This window comes from Diadema setosum, chromosome 4, assembly GCF_964275005.1.
Source record: "Diadema setosum chromosome 4, eeDiaSeto1, whole genome shotgun sequence".
NCBI classification, from domain to species: domain Eukaryota; kingdom Metazoa; phylum Echinodermata; class Echinoidea; order Diadematoida; family Diadematidae; genus Diadema; species Diadema setosum.
The window spans coordinates 29,447,159-29,466,638 of NC_092688.1; the positions used below are offsets into that span (position 1 = coordinate 29,447,159).

The 19,480-nt window shown below is 41.1% G+C and overlaps 3 protein-coding genes across 3 annotated transcripts in view; all 3 read right to left on the reverse strand.

The window, feature by feature from the left end:
• The window catches only part of LOC140227098 (uncharacterized), a 274,166-nt gene extending 269,477 nt beyond the window's left edge, over positions 1–4,689 (reverse strand). Inside the window, 2 exon segments of the mRNA XM_072307526.1 lie at positions 170–356; positions 4,217–4,689. Coding sequence (XP_072163627.1) covers positions 170–356; positions 4,217–4,428 — 399 coding nt within the window. The 5' untranslated portion in view covers positions 4,429–4,689.
• Positions 4,690–11,067: 6,378 nt separating this feature from the next.
• Positions 11,068–11,997, reverse strand: LOC140227780 (tigger transposable element-derived protein 4-like). Its single transcript, XM_072308177.1, has one exon. It carries the CDS (start codon positions 11,995–11,997, stop codon positions 11,068–11,070), a length of 930 nt encoding a protein of 309 aa, XP_072164278.1.
• Positions 11,998–12,132: 135 nt separating this feature from the next.
• On the reverse strand, positions 12,133–12,630 carry LOC140227781 (tigger transposable element-derived protein 4-like). The gene has a single exon (XM_072308179.1). The coding sequence runs from the start codon at positions 12,628–12,630 to the stop codon at positions 12,133–12,135; it is 498 nt and encodes a 165-aa protein (XP_072164280.1).
• Positions 12,631–19,480: the final 6,850 nt, after the last annotated feature.

The window sequence follows — 19,480 nt, forward strand, 5'->3', positions numbered from 1 at the left end:
TGGCTCTACACCACATATTCACTAAAGTCATGACATTCAGGCATGACAAGCAATTCTCACTACACTGTATTTCATACCTGCTGTGAATATATGATGTACACCCATCATCTTTCTCAGACTATGCAAAGGATGACCGGAACAATATGATTCTAATTCTCAACTCTCTCACCTCTATCTTGCCTCCAAGATCCTGCTGGAGTTGTTGATGCATGGATCGCAACTCCTGGTTTTCCTCTAGTAGGGCATTGCCAAATTCTCCGGCCATCTTAAGCTTTTCCTCCATCTCAGACAACTGGCTGTACAGCTCCCCATTGTCCATGATGAGGGTGTCGTCCCCATCAGGATCCTCAAGAAACCTGAGGGATTTACAGGTCAATGAGAGTGTTCATTATCATGTGACAGCTCTACAATTACCCTCAAAGTGCAATGAATTTCTCATGTTTTTAATTCCGCGGAATCAAGACTATAACAAGTAGCATATTGAACAAGCTAATATATTCACATGCTTTAATTTTGTGCTAGTTTCTGGTTACATGAAATCACAAATGCATTTTAAAAATTTCCACACTGCGACAATTTCCACTTTCACAGTATATCACCTCTTATTCAAACATTCAAACATACAAAAGTTCATCTTCTTTATAGATTTATCAAGAGAATAATGCAAAATCAAAAATAAATCCATGTCTAGTAGTTGGCATTGCAACAGCATGAAACTCATTTCTAGGCTCCTGTCCCCCCCCCCCCCCCATAAAGTGAGATGTGAATTTTTAACTCATACAACACAGCGTAAAGTCACTTTCAGTCACAAGAAGAGAATGGTAATTATGTGTCGGCAAGTCTGGAGCACACAGAGGGGCAGGAGAGAGAGAGAGGGTTAGAGAGGAGATAAAATTGGGGTGTGTAGCAAGTCTGGAGTCTTGTGAAAACAAAATAATAAGTGCCTGATGCATTTTCACAGTGACTTTAACATAAACTTTGCAATGTAGTAACAAAAATTGTCATGAACAGGGGGATAACACATGTAAGGCTATGAGTGTAATTGGGACTTTTTGTTTTCATGGGCTTAGCTGACTATTTGACATATAATGCGCAATCAACTTTAATACACAGTGTTTATTGTAGAGTTGAACTAAAAGATGGGAAAGTGTAATATGTAAGTGCTGTGGTGCCTGGTACTTGTATGCCTCTGCCATAATGTATTGTTCTCCCACTATGTCTAGAGTACTGTATATCTTGACAATGTCAGATGACAGTTTCACATAATTGGCAAAAAAAAAAACCCCAAACAATTTAAATGACATGTGTGTCACTATGTATTGAGTGTTTACATGTACTTTCCTTGAACTAGGTTTCATTTGGATGAATGGCTACATTGTACAGAGAAGGTATTTGGAGATTTGAACATGTTCATGTAACCTTTGACCCTTGCCCTTTGACCCCATGACCCACAATTATCAAAATAATCACTAACTGGTACTAACATCCATATTCATTACAATGCATTGAGCCATTTTCAAAATATATTGGAAAATTGTGACATATGAACATTCTTGCTTGACCTTTGACCCCATGGCCAAAATCTTTCCCTACAGAATCACTGTGCAGTTAATCCCTACAGCCTGTAGTTTTACTAAGTTTATGCATTCTCCAAGGTATAGAGAAACAGTGTAATTTCAGATTTAAACAGAACAATACAGCATTTTGACCTGACCTTTGACCTTCAGTCCCATGGCCCAGAAATTCTCAAGAGAATAACTGTCAGGTAGTACACATGCATTTGTATTAAGTTTCATGATGATACCTTGAACCATTTCTAAGATATGGAGAAGAAAGTGAAATTTTAGTATTTTCACTTGACCTTTGACCGTTGATCTCATGGCCCAAAACTTTCCCAGAGAATTTTTATCTGGTAATACATGTATGTACACACTAAGTTTTCAAGAACATGTACCTTCAGGCATTGCATAGATGTTTTGAGCATAGATGTTTGAGCTTTTGACCTTGAATTTTGATCCTTGACCTTGAACCCATGACCCCAAAAAGTCAAAAGACAATCACTACTAGGCAGAATATGCATATTATATGTACCAAGTTCCATGAAAATACCTTGAGCCATTTTGGGGATATGGAAAAAAAGTGAAATTTTTGCATTTTCACTTGAGCTCAAATCTGACCTTTGACACCATGGCACAAAACTTTCCCCAGAGAATCTGTATCTCGTAATACAGTATACATGTATAGCCTAAGTTCTGAGGAAAAAAAAAAAGAAGAAACTTCAGGCATTGCATAGATATGGAGGAAATTGTGAAATTTTGATAATTTGACCTTGACCTGCGACTTTGAGCATGTGGTCGCAAAAGCTGATAGTCACAACTTCACCCACTCATATATGCTAACTTCCATTCGGATACCTCAATTTTCTTTTGGAAGTTATGGTATCCAAAAAATTGATTATGGATGGTTGGACAGATGGATGGATGCTACAACAGACGGAAGGATGGACGAACAGCCTGAATACATAATGCCTCTGGCGAAACTTTATGATGGAGGCTTTAAAATGCTAGATTTTCTCTTGGGTTTAATGGCATCTTATCTGTATGAGAACATGCACCTTGTCAATCCCTGTGCTGGAATCAAAATCATATTGCTATGCATACATCACCACCTCTATTCATCATGTACAATGTAAATATACAAGCAAAATGTGTACCTTTCTAGATCAATTTATAAAGGTCAATATTTATAAAGGTCAATCACCATTTGATACATTTTTTTAACCCTAGCATTAGAATATTTGATGAAAATTGGTTTTGAAGAGGCCAAGATGTAAAAGAAAAGTAAAAGTGGGTGGTCATTAATAAAAGGTGGATCCTGCTTTTTATAAGGACCATTTTGTTTTTGGATATCTCAGCCAAGTCAAAACCAATTTTCATCAAATAAACTTTGAATTCCTCTTAGAATTGAGTGCTCTTTCATATTTCATAACAGGTTTCTCATCTCACCAAAAAAGATGGAAACCTGAAGCCCCATCACTACCAAAACTACACCATCCCTTTAAAGTTTCTGCTTGAAGACTTTTCCCATTCCATTTAGAAATTTACGCAAGTACATGCTGTCAATGATTCTTCTCATTTCACTTATGAAGAAGATGTTTGTTAACATGTAGTTCCTCAGTAACATCAAGTCACATGACTGAAGTAGCTACTAGGGAGAAAGTATAGGGTCCAACATTGGATACCTCAACACCCATCTTGTTAAAGCCCAACTTCTTGGTATTAAATTGTTAAATTACACCATTATCAAACATTGTTTAAGGCGCACAGTCCCGGTAGCGTAGAGGGCACTGTTGATAATACTGCAGATCACTGTTAGCATTGATATGAAGATTGCCGAAGTTGAGCCATGGCCGGCAGAACCGTGGTGGCCGTGGGCATCATCACTTTGGGCCCCCCACACTTTTTAACCCGGAAGTACGTAAGTGGCACTAAATAGAAATACGTTGTAGATAGAGATCTTGAAGTGTGAGGGTGGTAAGGTTATTTTTTTCCACTGAAGACATTTTTTTTTTTTTTTTTGGTTGTCAGCTGAAAAACACCCGGAAATGGAAGGGGAGATGACCTGAGGATCTTTTTTTTCACTTGTTAGCTCATGAAACCCGGAAGTGGACCCCCACTTTTGAAAATGCTCTGCCGGCCCTGTGAGCTGTCATCCAGAATAAGGCGAGTAGTTGTTGCTAAGTAATGTTGCCTTTGTTGTCTTCTCTGAGCATCATGCAGTCTGTAGTAATGCCAGGGTGTGTGTATATGTGCTTCTTATTATGAGATTACAAAAGAAGTTTGCTGAAGCTGTCATCCCCCTCAGCCGAATCACGAGCCAAACTGTGATCGGAGCACCGACTACAGTGGATTGGACTTCTTCGGACTCGGCGAAATGGGCCAAAGCGTAAGTGCTAAAGAGGAGTTGATAGCGTACGTCTCTATAGGAAACTTGCCCCGCGTGCGCCCACGTACACATTTTGAGTAAATCACCAGGACCTTGTGCCTTTAGATCAAACCACTGAAGGGGTTTCAAAGTTCTACTAGGACACTTCTTTCATCAAATAGTTCTTCTGTGACAAAACTTGCATGTCAGAACTTGTCCATCATCATATATCTGGCCCTCACTTCAATGACAGGTTAATCTAAATGCAAAGGAGAATATGAAAAGTGCAAACCTGAGACCAGTGGGCACCTCCTCCTCCTCATGAATGGCCAATGAAGTAGCTGCTCTGCTTGACCCACTGAGGATGTTCTCATCAGGTGTCCCGTCCCAAGACAGGTCACTCATGACTGACTCATTGTCCCCACCATCAGCAGATGAGCCCTGATATGACTGGACCGAGTGTGGCATGCTGAAAGGTGGGCTGGGTTCACGGGAGTCGGCCATCTTGAAGGTTATTGCAGCAGTAGTCTGAAACTTTCATCTTGGTACTCTATTCTCGTGCTATTCAATAGATATGAGCTGTTTGGATATCCTGTTTTGTTTTTGTTTTGTTTTGGGTTTTTTTGTCAGCGGGTCCAACAGATGGAAATCCAACCAGTATTTAGTAACCAGCATTCACCTATCAATGCAACTAACTATCTGTACAGTAAAATCACAGGATCCTATAATGCATGATGATGCAGCATTCCTCTTCCTCCCCCTGTCAGTGACCTCAATGACCTGAAAAGTTAGTATGAAATCAGAAAAATTAAGATCAAATTAGAAAAATTACAATAAGATTGGAGTACACTCAAGAAATGCACAAGTCACTTGCAAATCATTGCTGTCAGGATATAATCTGGGTGTACAGCGTGTCCCACAAAAAAATGCTAATGGCACTCTAGATGGGCATAATATCAAAATTACAATGTTTATATCTTTAGGCTCGTAAACTAAAATTCATTTTCTATAACTGGATGAAATTTTATGTGATATGGTCCAATAATCACAAAGATACAAGCATTTTTTCATTACACATTAGGAAACCTCTCCATCCAAGTTTTGTATTATCCCAGAACTCCATCGTCTGTATCCATGGACAAGGCAGACATGGCAGCGTACCCTGAGTGTGGTGGTGCCAGGATGGTGTCCGCATCAGAGACAGGTTACAGGAGGCATTTCCTGGCTGGGTCATCGGCATGGGTCACCCAGTCAAATGGCCAGCACCTCCCCTGACTTAACGGGTGCACGTCACGAGACCGACACCCACGAGTCATACAGCCCACAAGTTATACAGCTCACGAGTCATACAGCCCACGAGTTTGACACTGAGTAAATAAAGCCCACGAGTTCGACATCAAGTAAAATAAGCCCAGGAGTTATACGGCTCACGAGACCGACACTACGCACAAAAGGCTCATGAGACCGACAGTAAGCAATCAAAGCCCACGAGACCGACACTACACTTAAAAGGTCCACGAGACCGACGCTACGCATACAAGGCTCACGAGACCGACATTACGCAAAAGAAGTTCACGAGGCCGACATTAAGCAAAGAAGGCCCATGAGACCGACAGGATGAACAGCGTCACCTATAGACCAATAAATTGTATAGGGTGTCCTGATAATAGCATATAGGAAGATATCAGAGATGGAAAAGAAGAGTTGCCATCTCCGGCAGGGTGTGACCCCATCAGTTGCCCCCCCCCCCCCCCCCCCCCCCCGAAATGATCAGGATCTTTAATTGTGTTTGCATGGGTGTTTGATTGTGAAAAAAAATGAACAAAGTACAGTAAAAGTGTGTAACAGATCTTTCCACAGTAAAGCTGCGAGGGTGTTGAATTAGTAATTCAAAATAAAAAAATAACGTAATCGTCTAGTAAGGTACCGTAAGGGATTCGGGAAAAATTAGATGCATCTTGGAAAACAGCTATTGTATTTCACGAAAAAATGTACTGTTTGGAGGAGAATAACACAAGCCACAAATTGAGGTGAATCCCTGCGATATAAAACGTTTTAATCAGTAGCATTACACTATAGTTACAGAGAAAATTACAAATAGATCTTACTGCAAAACTTCCAAGCAGGAGGGTAGAATATCTAAAATAGAATAAGTACAAAAATGTAACTAGTGAATCGGTAAAGAGAAGAGCTAAAAATTATATCCTGTCCATCTTCTAGCTAAAACCTGGGAAAGCCTATTAAAATAGCACGATGGCATTATTAAAGCTCTAAAATTAATCCATACATCGTTCTTGCCCTCTTTTTAATTCATTTGTGGGGTTTTTTTTTTTTTTTTGGTCTCTTTTTTTTTTTGGGGGGGGAGGGATGAAGAATACTAATTCTTCTATTTTTTTTTTTGGGGGGGGGGGGCATGAAGAATACAATTCTATTTTTCTACTTGATAACAATGTCGCTCCCTGACACACTTGCCCCCCCCCCCCCCCCCCCGAAGTATGTAGAAATATTGCCCCCCCCCCCCCCGAAGTATGTAGAAATACATGTTTGATGTCGTTCATAATTATGTAGATGGTCACCATCTTTCAATTGATAGCGTGACGAAATTACAACCGCCAGTATGTTATTTTTCCGTTCATGGAACACCCTGTATAGGTGATTGACCTGTAGATGGCGCTGTTTATCCTGTCGGTCTCGTGGGCCTTCTTTGCCTACTGTCGGTCTCGTGGGCTTTCTTTGCTTAGTGTCGGTCTCGTGAGCATTTTTAGCTTAGTGTAGGTCTCGTGGGCCTTTTTTGCCTACTGTCGGTCTCGCGGGCTTTCTTTGCTTAGTGTCGGTCTCATGAGCCTTTATTGCTTAGTGTCGGTCTCGTGGGCTATGTTTGCTTAGTGTCGGTCTCATGAGCCTTTTGTGCGTAGTGTCGAACTCATGGGCTGTATGACTCCTGAGCCGTATAACTCGAGGGCTGTATGACTCATGGACCTATTATTGATGTCGGTCTCGTGGACCGTATGACTCGTGGGTGTCGGTCTCGTGGGATGCCCCCGACTTAACTCCCCTGGACTTTTGACTGTGGGGTTATCTCAAACAGAGAGTATTCCACACACCACACCCTAGGGATCTCGAAGACATGAAAACTAGGATTTGGAATGAACTCAGGGCTCTGCGGAGGACAAGAATTGTCTGTTGAGCTGTCATCCACATGGCTGAACGTGCACAGACATGCCTGTGCCTTGACGGGCATCAAGTTGAAGGTCGATCAGCTCGGCCATAATTTAGTTACAAAAAAAGAACCTTTCAACATGTAAATTTCCCCAGTCATGGAAAAAAATGGCCAATAATTATGATGATAATAACACAAAGAATGTATGAAGCATTTCTGGATTTTATTTTAAACATCTTTTTTTTTTTTTTTACACATAATTTATTTTTGCTTATGAGAAGAATAAATGTAAATAATGTAAATACAAACTAGAAAAAAAAATCGAACTTTTCAAGATAAGACCATGGATTAAAAAAAAAAGTTAATTCCTTTCCTTGGAGTTATTATTTAGTAAAATTTTTATGTTAGATTGAAGATATCATGTTTTATTTAAGATATCGTGCCAATTTTCTTAAACCTTCCTTTTTCTTTTTCAAATTTAAGTATGGGCCTGCAAAGTTGTGGGCCCAAAATCTAAAAAAGGAAATAAAATAAGAGTGAATGAAGACGTAATTGGACTATGTTCTTTATTCAACGTAATAACGAAACTTGGATTGAGAGGTTTTCTGATGAGTGCTGAAAGAAGGCTCATATCTCTAGAATTTAAGCCAGTTGTACAAAATAAATGCTAGTTTACGATTATAAAATTATATACAATATAATTTGGTAATTTTCAAATTATACTCATCTAGAGTGTCATTAGCATTTTTTGTGGGACATGCTGTATAAAGCCATCTCACACAATATTCCACAGGCCTACCAAGTCTCATGACTCCCAGAAAGAAAGAAACAAAGAAAGAAAAAAGAAACATGGATTGGATAAGAAGCCCAAGTATGCTGAGCTGAGCATTAAAAAGGTTAACTTTTTCTTTTTTCTCGACCAGGGAATACCTAGATGGCTGTATCCTGTAACTATTTTTCCTTCTAGATAAGTAATCCTAAGAGGTACTCCAAATATTCTGTCATCTATAAAGTTATAATCATAATAATAATGTCTTCTTCATCCAGGGTAGCCTCTTCAGTGTTGGCACTCCTCTACCAGAGGGCCCTGCCATTATTATTGCCCTAGCATTCTGGGTACCCATTTATACACCTGGGTTGAGAGGGACATGGTAGGTAAAAACATGTTGGCTGTGCGAGGGAGCGGAGCGACCGAGCGGGGGAAGGTTGTGGGAGGGGGGTATCCTCCCTCTCACACGAGGAAGATTTTGCATTTCAGACGTGAAATTCAGCGATCTGGTGCACATTTTTTTTTTTGTCCGTGAAATTTTGGATATTTTTCCTATCAAAAAAGTAAGAAAAGTAATATTCCCAGATCAGTAAACTGAATGAGTAAATCGTGGTATCTCAGCTCAAGTTCTTTGTGTGCGACATCACTGTGTAGGCCTACTAAATGACACATGGAAGTTGTCAGTTGAAGGGGGAGGGTGTGGGACGTCCCACACGATGGAGCTTTTGCACTTTTAGGATTGACATAGAATGATCTGATGCACACTTTTGTAAAATATTCGGAAAATAGTCAATCCCCAAAGTGTGTAGAGTCTTAATCAATGGATGGGAACCGAGCGGGGAAGAGTTAGATTTAAAGAGGACGAGGGGATTTTTAGATTTATTAGAATTGAAGTAATAGATCTGATGCACACTTTAATGAAACATTTTGAAATATATCAATCTAAAATGTGTCATAAGTCTATAGGAAAAGGACTGAACATGGGAAGGTACGAAGAAAGAGATATTGTGCATTTTCAGAATTGAAATTCACTTTGGATAATATTTGGACAGTTTTCTATAAATAAAAAAGAAAGAAAATTTTCCTCATTTCGGGAATTATTGGGGGACAAAATGACATATTTGCCCCATCCCCCTCCTCCAGGATCAACATCTCTGCATACGAAGGGGGCTTTTGCGTTCTTAGAATACAAATACAAATGAAATATCTCGTTAACACATTTTTGTGTTAAGTAGTCGGGACTGAAGAAAATGGTTCGAGGTACGTGAAATTCGAGGTACGAGTACGTCGAATTTTCTTCGACGTATCCGATGTTTATCGATGTTCAACACGGTATCTGTTATGATGCCTACCGATTGTTTGCATGCTTACCAATTGGAATGGAGTCGACTTGAAAATGAATAAATTGAATGGAAATCGATGTTCTTCAATCAAGACTATTTTCTGCTGGACAATTGAATCACCAATCACCATAAAAACAAGAAAATACCGGTACGTAATCGAGTGCAAGAAATGCGTGCTGAATGTACATGTATTTGTATCTGCGTGTGGAAGTGATGTGTCTACAGAATAATGCGGAGGAACCCGTCGAAAACTAGACTTACCAAGCAGACAGATACACAATTAAGAATCACAAGAATCACATTTTTAGCTTTGCAAACTTTTAATATTACGCACAACACATGTTTGATGGCTTAAAAGTGTAACACGAAGCTCATCAAAAAAACAGTGACAATCATTGATATTTACGTCCGGTGAAAACATGCACATGGAGCTACAGGGAGCGATGGCAATCTCGCACTGCTCCGCAGCGGTCTTCCGCGTGTCTGTCTACTATGTACTACTACGTATCCATACAGTAGCTATGTATGCTGTATTGACGAGACGAACACGTTGTTATATGGATGAGAAACTGGCGCAATAAACAAGTGTAGAGAACGGTAACGCACCGTGCACGTGGCGAACATCATTCAATGTATGTGTATGCGTGTATGCGTGATTGGGAGAATAACGGTCGCGTAGAGGGTGACTCGAGGCAGACAGTACAACGCAAATTCAAACAAAACCAGATGTAATACATGTACAGCCGCAATCAGCAGTAAGTAAGTAATATCGCAAGATCACATTCAGTCTACCACTTCTGAGTACCAACATTGCTACTGTAATCATAAGCATTTAACAAAGAGTGATTGTTCACATAAAAAAAGAGAAGCAATCTTATACGATATTGCTTGACGGGGGAAAAAATTAAATTACCGAAAACTCAAGTAAGATACAAGACATAACAGGGTAAAGTTTACAGAACTTCAGTGTACACGTCTGACCTCATAAAGTCTGTTAATAGTTTTGAGGTCATCATTAATTAGAATCAGTACTCTGCCTATTCATAGACGTAGCAGGTGAACCGATGACAAAATTAAGCGAAAACTGGCCTACGAGTTCATAGGGCGAGGTTGAAATATTTTGTATCATAAATGTACAGTATTTTCAGAAACGATCATTGATCACTCGAAAGGCAAGAACTGAAATAAATGAAACCCAAAGGTCGAGTTTTACGTTCAAACAACTTTGGGTATACGTTTGCTTACGTCATGTTTAATATTTCTGTTTCATGAGGTCACCACTTAAAATCATATTACATGCAAAGCCAAGCCTTAATTTAAGTATGAGACAGCAAATGGTACAATGAAAGCAAACGTTAAAATCCGACATTACAGGTTTATATTTTCCCGTCGTTATGATAGATATGTCAGTACACTGAAAAGCGTAATGTAATGGAGGGGAAGTCATAGAAAAGTTGTTTGATTTTAAGAACGGAGCAGGTTTTGCATGATTACTTCAATAATAGGTATGACAAATTTAGAAGTTCGACGGAAACATGCATGCTTTGTGGCTTGAAATTAAACAACATGTACGAATCACATTTGTCTCGTCACTCATAATCCCGTAACAGCGATACAGTAAGTGATTAGATTACATTACATTACAGATTTATATTTTCCCGTTGTATTTAATGGATAAGTCAGTACACAGAAAAGCGTGAAGTAATGGAGGGGAAAGCATTAAAGTTGCTTGATCTTAAGAACGGAGAAGGTTTTGCATGATCAGTACCTAGATAATTTTAGTAATAGGTATGAAACATTAACAGAAGTTCATTAGAAACATGTTTTGTGGCTTTGAATTAAACATATGTACGAATCACATTTGTCTCTCATCACTCCTTAACAGCGAAATAGTCAGTGATGTTGGTTTGCTTTTTCTGATGTTTATAATTACTCATGAGATACAACTCATAGTTCTCCACGAGCAATTGCAGCTCAGCTGGTGTTTGCTCAAAGATGTCAAACTGCCTGATCACATTCAGAGCTTGACACACTTCACTGATCGAAGGTGATTTGCGCACACAATCCTCCCCCTGTTGGCTACTAGTTTCACCATTACCGTTCTCGTCATCGCTCTCGCCGTCTTCTTGGACTCCTGTGATTTCAACAATCTGGTCATCCGTTAAGAGCTCGACGCCCGTGTCTGTTGCATCCACGTCTACGTATTTCTCCATGGCAGGTAGCGGGAAGAGGTCGCCCAATCTCTCCCAGATGCCGCGAAATTCTTGTGCGTCTTCAACACCTCCCTCTTCACCGCGATCTCCATCTTCCTCTACTTGCTCACAAGGAAGAACGAATCCAACATGCCTGTACACATTGGCTATTGTCTGTTGGGACACCTTGTTCCATGCCGTCTTCAAAGCGATGATAGCGTCAAGAAGGTCCCATTTGAAGGGAATTCCCCCATCTGCCGCTGCAAATCTTCGGAATGCAAGGATGTGCCTGTAGTGTTGTTTCAAATTTCTGATGACACCACCATCCATTGGCTGGGTCAAGCTGGTAGTATTTGGTGGGAGAAACACAAGTTCAATGTTGTCCAGCTTAATATGAGGATGGGCTGGACAATTATCGACTACCATTGCGATCTTTCTCTCTTCCATCTTGCCGTCAAGTTTCCTCAGCCATGCCTCAAACAATGCTCCCGTCATCCAGGCCTTTTTGTTGGCTTCGTAGGCAACTGGCAGCTTTTTCACGTTCTTAAATGCGCATGGTCGCTTGCTCTTTCCGATGACAAAGAGGGGGAGTTTGTCGCTGCCATCCATATTAGCGCACACTAGAACAGTGACACGTGTTTTCTGCTGTTTACCTCCACGGTAGTGCCCTGAAAACCGAGGGACTTCTCTGGTAACATTTGCCAAAATAAACCAGTTTCATCGGCGTTGTAGATATCCTTCGGGTCATAACGCCTCAGAATATGTCAGCTTTCCATCTTTCCAGCCTTGGACAAGCTCTTCATCCACCCCAGCAGCTTCTCCAGCCTTTTTGATGTGGCCTATTCCGTGTCGTTTTTTGAAACGTTCAATCCAGCTCTGTGAGGGAGCTGTCTCATGACCAAATTCTTTGGCAAAGTATTTGGCTTTTTCAAGCAGCATCTCCCCATCAAGCCGGAGATCGGGCAGAGATTCCTTTTGCCGAAACCACGTGATCAAAGCCGCATCCACATTGTCGAATGTCATCTGCCTCATTCTCTTGACGCCCTTCCGAGCATCACAAGGATTTTCAACTGCTTGCACAATTTTGTGGCGGTTTTTTATCATGTCCGACAGTGTGTTGGTCTTCACATTAAACTTTGCCGCGGCATCTTTTTTCTTCCATGTTGGATTTTCATCCATGAATGTGAGGATTGAGTATTTTTCCTGATACGATTTTGCGTTCAATTTTCGCTTCGTTGCCATGTTCGAAAGTGATACACGTGCTGCTCTCTTCGACCAAAGGAAAATGGCAGAGAAGTCTATTGCCAAGAGAATTTGTACCCAGTTTCCTTCACATTTTGGAAATTGAAGTTACGCAATTCATATTCTCGCTATTCGCTCCGGCAGTCTATCCAACTTCATGAAAGGAAAAGCACTTAGCAGGAGATTGATGTTTGGACAGTGATATAACTGTCAACACCTAAGCAGGTGCGCCAAGGCGGTCAAGAAATCTACGCGCGCGGTATGACTATCACAATCGCAAAATCAGAACACAGTGATTAAAGAAAAGGAGATGCTGGGGCAGATCGTAGTGCTACTGTAAGCACTCCATTGGCATGGGTGCTATGTGCATACCGTGTATGTGTGAAGGTAGGTGTGGGGGATGTTTTGGGGTGTTTTTTTTGCCAGCCGTGTATTGCTTTGAGAGCGCGATCTGTCTCGAAATATTTACAATCGAGTGTGAAAAGATTAGTGACATATCTTCGCTGTTCACGCGTGCTTAATCGGGGAGAAAATGTTGCGTGCGTGATGTTCGAATTTCACTTCGAGCAACATGCTGGGAAAAACAATAAGTTAATAAAGGTCGGGACATGAGATTTCACGTCGAGGTAACCGAATTTCGAGTTAGTTTTTTCGAGCTACGCGAATTTTAACACACGGAAACTCCATAGGAACAATCGGGACTTTCCATTTGCCTCCGAGGTAAGTGATATTCGGCTTATCCGACGTCGAGGTATCCGAAGTTGACTGTATGTCACTTCCAAAAGTGTTATACAGTATTTAAAGTGAAACCAAGCCGGGAAAGGGTTAAAGTGAAAGAAGGCATCCCCTTCCATCCAACAGAACTGTTTTTTTTTTTTTTTAAACTGAAATGGCAAACCTGGTGCACACTTTAGATTTCGAAATCTGTCAATCTAATAATACATAGTACAGTAAGTCTCTTGGAAAAAAGACCAGACGCGACAAAGGTTTTGCTATTTTCGTCATTTCAGGAATAATTGGGGAACAAAAAGATATGATGTTTGCCCCCTCCCCGTCCCCGTCCTCAAGGATCGATTGCCATGCATATGAGGAGCTTTTAGAATTCAGATGATAGATGAAACATTTTGAAGTCTGTCAATCTAAAAGTATACTGGTAAGTCTCTTGGAAAAGGACCGAACGGGGGAGAGAGATTTTGCGTTTTCAGAATTGAAATACAACAATCTGGTGCACATTTTGGATGAAATATCTGGAGAGTTTTCTATCAAAACAAGGCAAGTGCCAAATTGTGTCTCGCCCATTCGCGTACAAGGAATTAATATTTTTTATAACTCCCAGAAGTTAATTGACCTGCTTATGACCTTTGACCTTGTGGTGACCTTCAACACCCCAAGGGACATTTACCATCCAAGTCTGGTCAAAAACGGACATAGGGATCAAAAGTTATGAGCCACAATCAAAACGTGCCCTAAAAACATAACATTGGGCCCTAAAATTTGTTGACCACTTTCTGTGACCTTTGACCTTGTGACAACCTTCACCTCCCCAAGGGACATCTTCCACCTAAGTTTGGTCACAAACGGACAAAGGGATCAAAAGTTATGAGCCATAAACGACATGCGCCCTAAAAACTTAACATTGGGCCCTAAAAGTTTGTTGACCCCTGTCTGTTATGACAGTTATGAGCCACAATCAAAACGTGCCCTAAAAACATAACATTGGGCCCTAAAATTTGTTGACCCCTTTCTGTGACCTTTGACCTTGTGACAACCTTCACCTCCCCAAGGGACATCTTCCATCTAAGTTTGGTCACAAACGGACAAAGGGATCAAAAGTTATGAGCCATAAACGACATGCGCCCTAAAAACTTAACATTGGGCCCTAAAAGTTTGTTGACCCCTGTCTGTGACCATGTGGTAACCTTCAACTTCCCAAGAGACATCTACCATCACCAAAGTTTGATTGCCATTGTAGCAACATGTGCTGAGTTACGTGTGATAAAAGAGTCTTGCAAGTAAACTTTAACGTATGACCTTTGACCTTATCCTGTGACCTCCAACGGCACCATAACATGAAGGTACCCCAAAGAGATTTTTCTCCTCCCCACCACTAGAGGGCAGACTCTACAATGGAGTCAGTGATTTCATGGGGGCCGCCATATACCACTTAGTAATGGCGGACTTTGCGTACTAAGTATTCATTTCTACACTTTTACGCGAGTACGCACTTGATTTTGGCTGCTCCTCGGTTGCTCGTTTGCTAATGTGTTAGCACGAGGGGTGAATCTACCGCCTCGTTGTCATCCAATGCTCCCCTTGCGCTCACAAAACAATGGTAAATGGCGTACAAACGTATGAAGACCCCGCACTCTAGCAGTCACTGGGGAAAATCTCTTTGAGGTACCCCCAGTGCATCTATGACCCAAGTTAGGTTGTAATCCAAGCAACTTATGTGAAGTTATTTGTCAAAAGAGAGTCTTGCAGGTAAACTTTAACATTGAAAAGAGAGTCTTGCACATCATACTCTTTAATATATGACCTCAAATGACCTTTGACATCATCACATGACCTCCGACAACACCATAACATGAAGATACCCCTAGTGCTTCTATCACCCAAGTGTGGCTGCCACTGCTGTAACAGTTGCCAAGTTATGCATCATAAGAGAGTCTTGCAGGTAAACTTTAACATTTGTGACGGATGACGGATGGACGACGGACGGACGCCATTTGGATCCCTTAGTCTCGCCTTCACCTCCGGTGGGCGAGACAAAAAGCAAGAAAATTGTTGTCATTTTGGGAATAATTGGGGAACAAAATGATATGATGCTTGCCCCCTCCCCATCCCTGTTCCCCAGGATTGATGCCCTTGCATACAAGGAGCTTTCAAATTTTTAGAATTCAGAAGAAAATTACTTTAGACGAAACATTTTGAAATCTGTCAATCTAAAAGTGTACTGGATAGTCTATTGGAAAGGACTGAACGGGGGAGGGGGTATGGGAGGGGGAGATTTTGCATTTTCAGAATTGAAACACAGCAATCTGGTGCACGCTTTTGGATGAAATACTTGGAGGGTTGTCTATCAAATAAGCAAGAAAATTGTTGTCATTTCGGGACTACCCCCCCCCCCCCCATCGACGCCACTGCATATTACAACATTTCCATTGGGGCGGGTTAAATGCCCCTTTGCACACCCACCCCCGTACAGGATCGACGCCCCTGATTGTCCCTGTGTATGCCCATGGATGTATCTTGACTGAGTAATCAGTCATCGTTGTTTGCTCAATGATTCAGATATGGAGGGGGGGGGGTTCAATTATGGCGGTATATTTTTGTTTGTTTGTTTTCTGACGTATTATTTGCAGATGGTCCATAGTTGCGCGGGTCATAGCATGTATACATGTAAGCCTACGCAGCATATCATTTGACGTTGTCAACATATGGACCATGCCTTATGTCGATATTACTAGGCCTACTTGAGAAAATGATGTATACATAATCCTAAAAGATAGCTGTTTACAGCTCTCTGAAGGCGGGCGTAAGAACGTCATGCAATAAGCCGAAATTGATATAATCACATTACTGGTTCTTCCATTTTTTTTTCTCAAAATTTCAGGGGGGAAGATTGTACAGGCCATCCCGCCCTCCTCGATTTCTAGGGGGGGGGGGGATGCATCCCCCCCGGGATTTACGCCCATGACTGGTATGCCTCTGCCATAATGCATGATTCTCCTAATAGGTCTATAGTACATGTGTACAATGTGTGATTACATTTTCACAAAATTTGTAAAATATTAAACATGACATGTTTGTCACAGATGTGTTGAATGTTCACGTTCCCTGACCTAGGTTTGGATGAATGGGAGAGCATGTATTTGGGGATTTTAGGTCTTTTACTTGACTTTGACCCTTTCATAAGTTTATGCATTGAGTAATTTTTAAGGTACGGAGAAAAAGTGCAATTTCTGAATTGAACGGTAAATTGTTACCATCTTCATCTCGCCTTTGACCCTTGACCTTTGACCCTAAAATTCATAAGAGAATCACTGTCAGGCAGAACATGCATAAATATAAGTTTCAAGATAACTTGAGCCACTTCAAAGAAATGGAGGAAGAAGTAAAGTTCAGCACTTTCACTTAACCTTTGAACTTTGAGGCAAAAAAACAAAAACAAGGCAAGCGCCGAATTGTGTCTCGCCCATTCGCGTACACGGAATTAATATTTTTTATAACTCCCACAAGTTAATTGACCTGCTTATGACCTTTGACCTTGTGGTGACCTTCAACACCCTAAGGGACACTCACCATCCAAGTTTGGTCACAAACGGACAAAGGGATCAAAAGTAATGAGCCATAATCGAAATGCGCCATAAAAACTTAACATTGGGCCCTAAAAATTTGTTGACCCCTTTCTGTGACCTTTGACCTTGTGATGACCTTTAACTCCCCAAGGGACATCTACCATCCAAGTTTGGTCACAAACGGACAAAGGGATCAAAAGTTATGAGCCATAAATGAAATGCGCCCTAAAAACTTAACATTGGGCCCTAAAAGTTCGTTGACCCCTGTCTGTAACCTTTGACCTTTTGGTTACCTTCAACTTCCCAAGAGACATCTACCATCACCCAAGTTTGATTGCCATTGTAGCAACATGTGCCGAGTTACGTGTGATAAGAGAGTCTTGCAAGTAAACTTTAACGTATGACCTCAAATGACCTTTGACCTTATCATGTGACCTCTTACGGCACCATAACATGATGGTACCCCCAGTGCATCCATCACCCAAGTTTGATTGCCATTGTAGCAACATGTGTCGAGTTACATGTGATAAGAGAGTCTTGCAAGTAAACTTTAACGTTTGACCTCAAATGACCTTTGACCTTATCCTGTGACCTCCAACGGCACCATAACATGAAGGTCCCCCCAGTGCATCTATGACCCAAGTTAGGTTGTAATCCAAGCAACTTATGTGAAGTTATTTGTCAAAAGAGAGTCTTGCAGGTAAACTTTAACATAGAAAAGAGAGTCTTGCACATACTCTTTAATATATGACCTCAAATGACCTTTGACATCATCACATGACCCCTGACAACACCATAACATGAAGATACCCCTAGTGCTTCTATCACCCAAGTGTGGCTGCCATTGCTGTAACAGTTGCCAAGTTATGCATCATAAGAGAGTCTTGCAGGTAAACTTTAACATTTGTGACGGACGACGGACGGATGACGGACGGACGACGGACGGACGGACGACGGACGACGGACGGACGACGGACAGACGCCATTTGGATCCCTTGGTCTCGCCTTCACCTCCGGTGGGCGAGACAAAAACCAAACCAAAAAAAAAATTCCCAAAGAATCTCTATTGGGTTATACAATGTATATGCATACACCAAGTTTAAAAAAGAAATAATCCTGCAGGCATTGCATAAACATGAGCGGAAAAACCCCCCAAAATTCTGTAGATAATCACTGCCATTCAGTACACGCATAATATTATATACTATGTTCCATGAAGATACCTTGAAGTGTTTCCAAGATATGGAGAAAAAAGTGAAATTTTAACCTTTTTACTTTTGACCTTTGACCTCATGACCCCAATTTTTGACCAGAGAATCTTAATTGGATAATACATGTATACACTAAGTTTCAAGAAAATATCTTCAGGCATTGCATAGATATGGGGAAATAGTGAAAATTTGAGCATTTGACCTTGACCCTTTGACCTTTGACCTTGAGCATGTGCACCCAACCCTAATACTCATACATGCCAAGTTCCATTAGGATACCTGCAAAGGTTTTTTAGTTAAGCTGTCCACAAAATTCATTACAGACGGACGGAAGGACGGACAACCTGAAAACACAATGCCTCCGGTACCACTTCGTGGCAGAGGCATAAAAAGGGGAAAAATCCGGTGCCCTGCCCATCTATCTTCTAGTCAGAAATGGGGCAAGCCTATTGAAATTAGCATTATGTCATTAGCAAAGACCTAAACTTGAAGCCATATCCATGTCATTTTTTTTTTTTTGGGGGGGGGGGGGTCCGTGAAGAGTACAATGTTATCATGAAAAAATAGGATGACAATGCACCTACAGTTGTACCAGTATTTCATGTCCCCTTTTATGTCATTATCCCGTTGAAGATGAACTGATTTTACTACAACACACATTTCCCACAGACACCTGCATGTATACTCGCGACTAGTCTTCAATGGGTTAATGCAACACCCTGTACTGATACATGATTTGTAGTTGTCATGTATACGTAGATGGTGCTGTTCATCCTGTCAAACTCAGGGGCCTTCTATCTATAATGTCGGTCTCATGAGCCAATTTTGCTTAGTGTCAAGCTCATGGGACTTGTTTGCCTATTGTCAAACTAATGGGCTTTATTTTCCTAGTGTCAAACTCATGGGCTGTATGACTCATGGGTGTTAGTTTCATGGGATGACCCCGAGAAGACACCAGCTTCATCCCCCCCCCCCTTTCCCCTGCTTTGCTAAATGTGTTTCTCACCCCAGCCAATTGAGAAACTTGGCATCTCTGTATTCCATCTTATCTTATCTTGATTACAACCATACTGCTGAGCAATGTGAAGAAGAGTAATCTTGACTGTTCTGCCTTGCTATGGCAGTAATATTGCTTGAAAATAAAAATCACACCAACATGCCTATCTATGTAGCGCACCGATGAAAGGCAACTGTGTTGCACTGAAAATCTCAACCTACATTACCTATAACGCGCATACATGTACATACAATGTGCATTTACTGGTATGTACACCATGTTACCTTGAGAAATCTGTTCTGCATTAATATGTGTAGGGCATGCCTGTCACTGCTGTACAAACA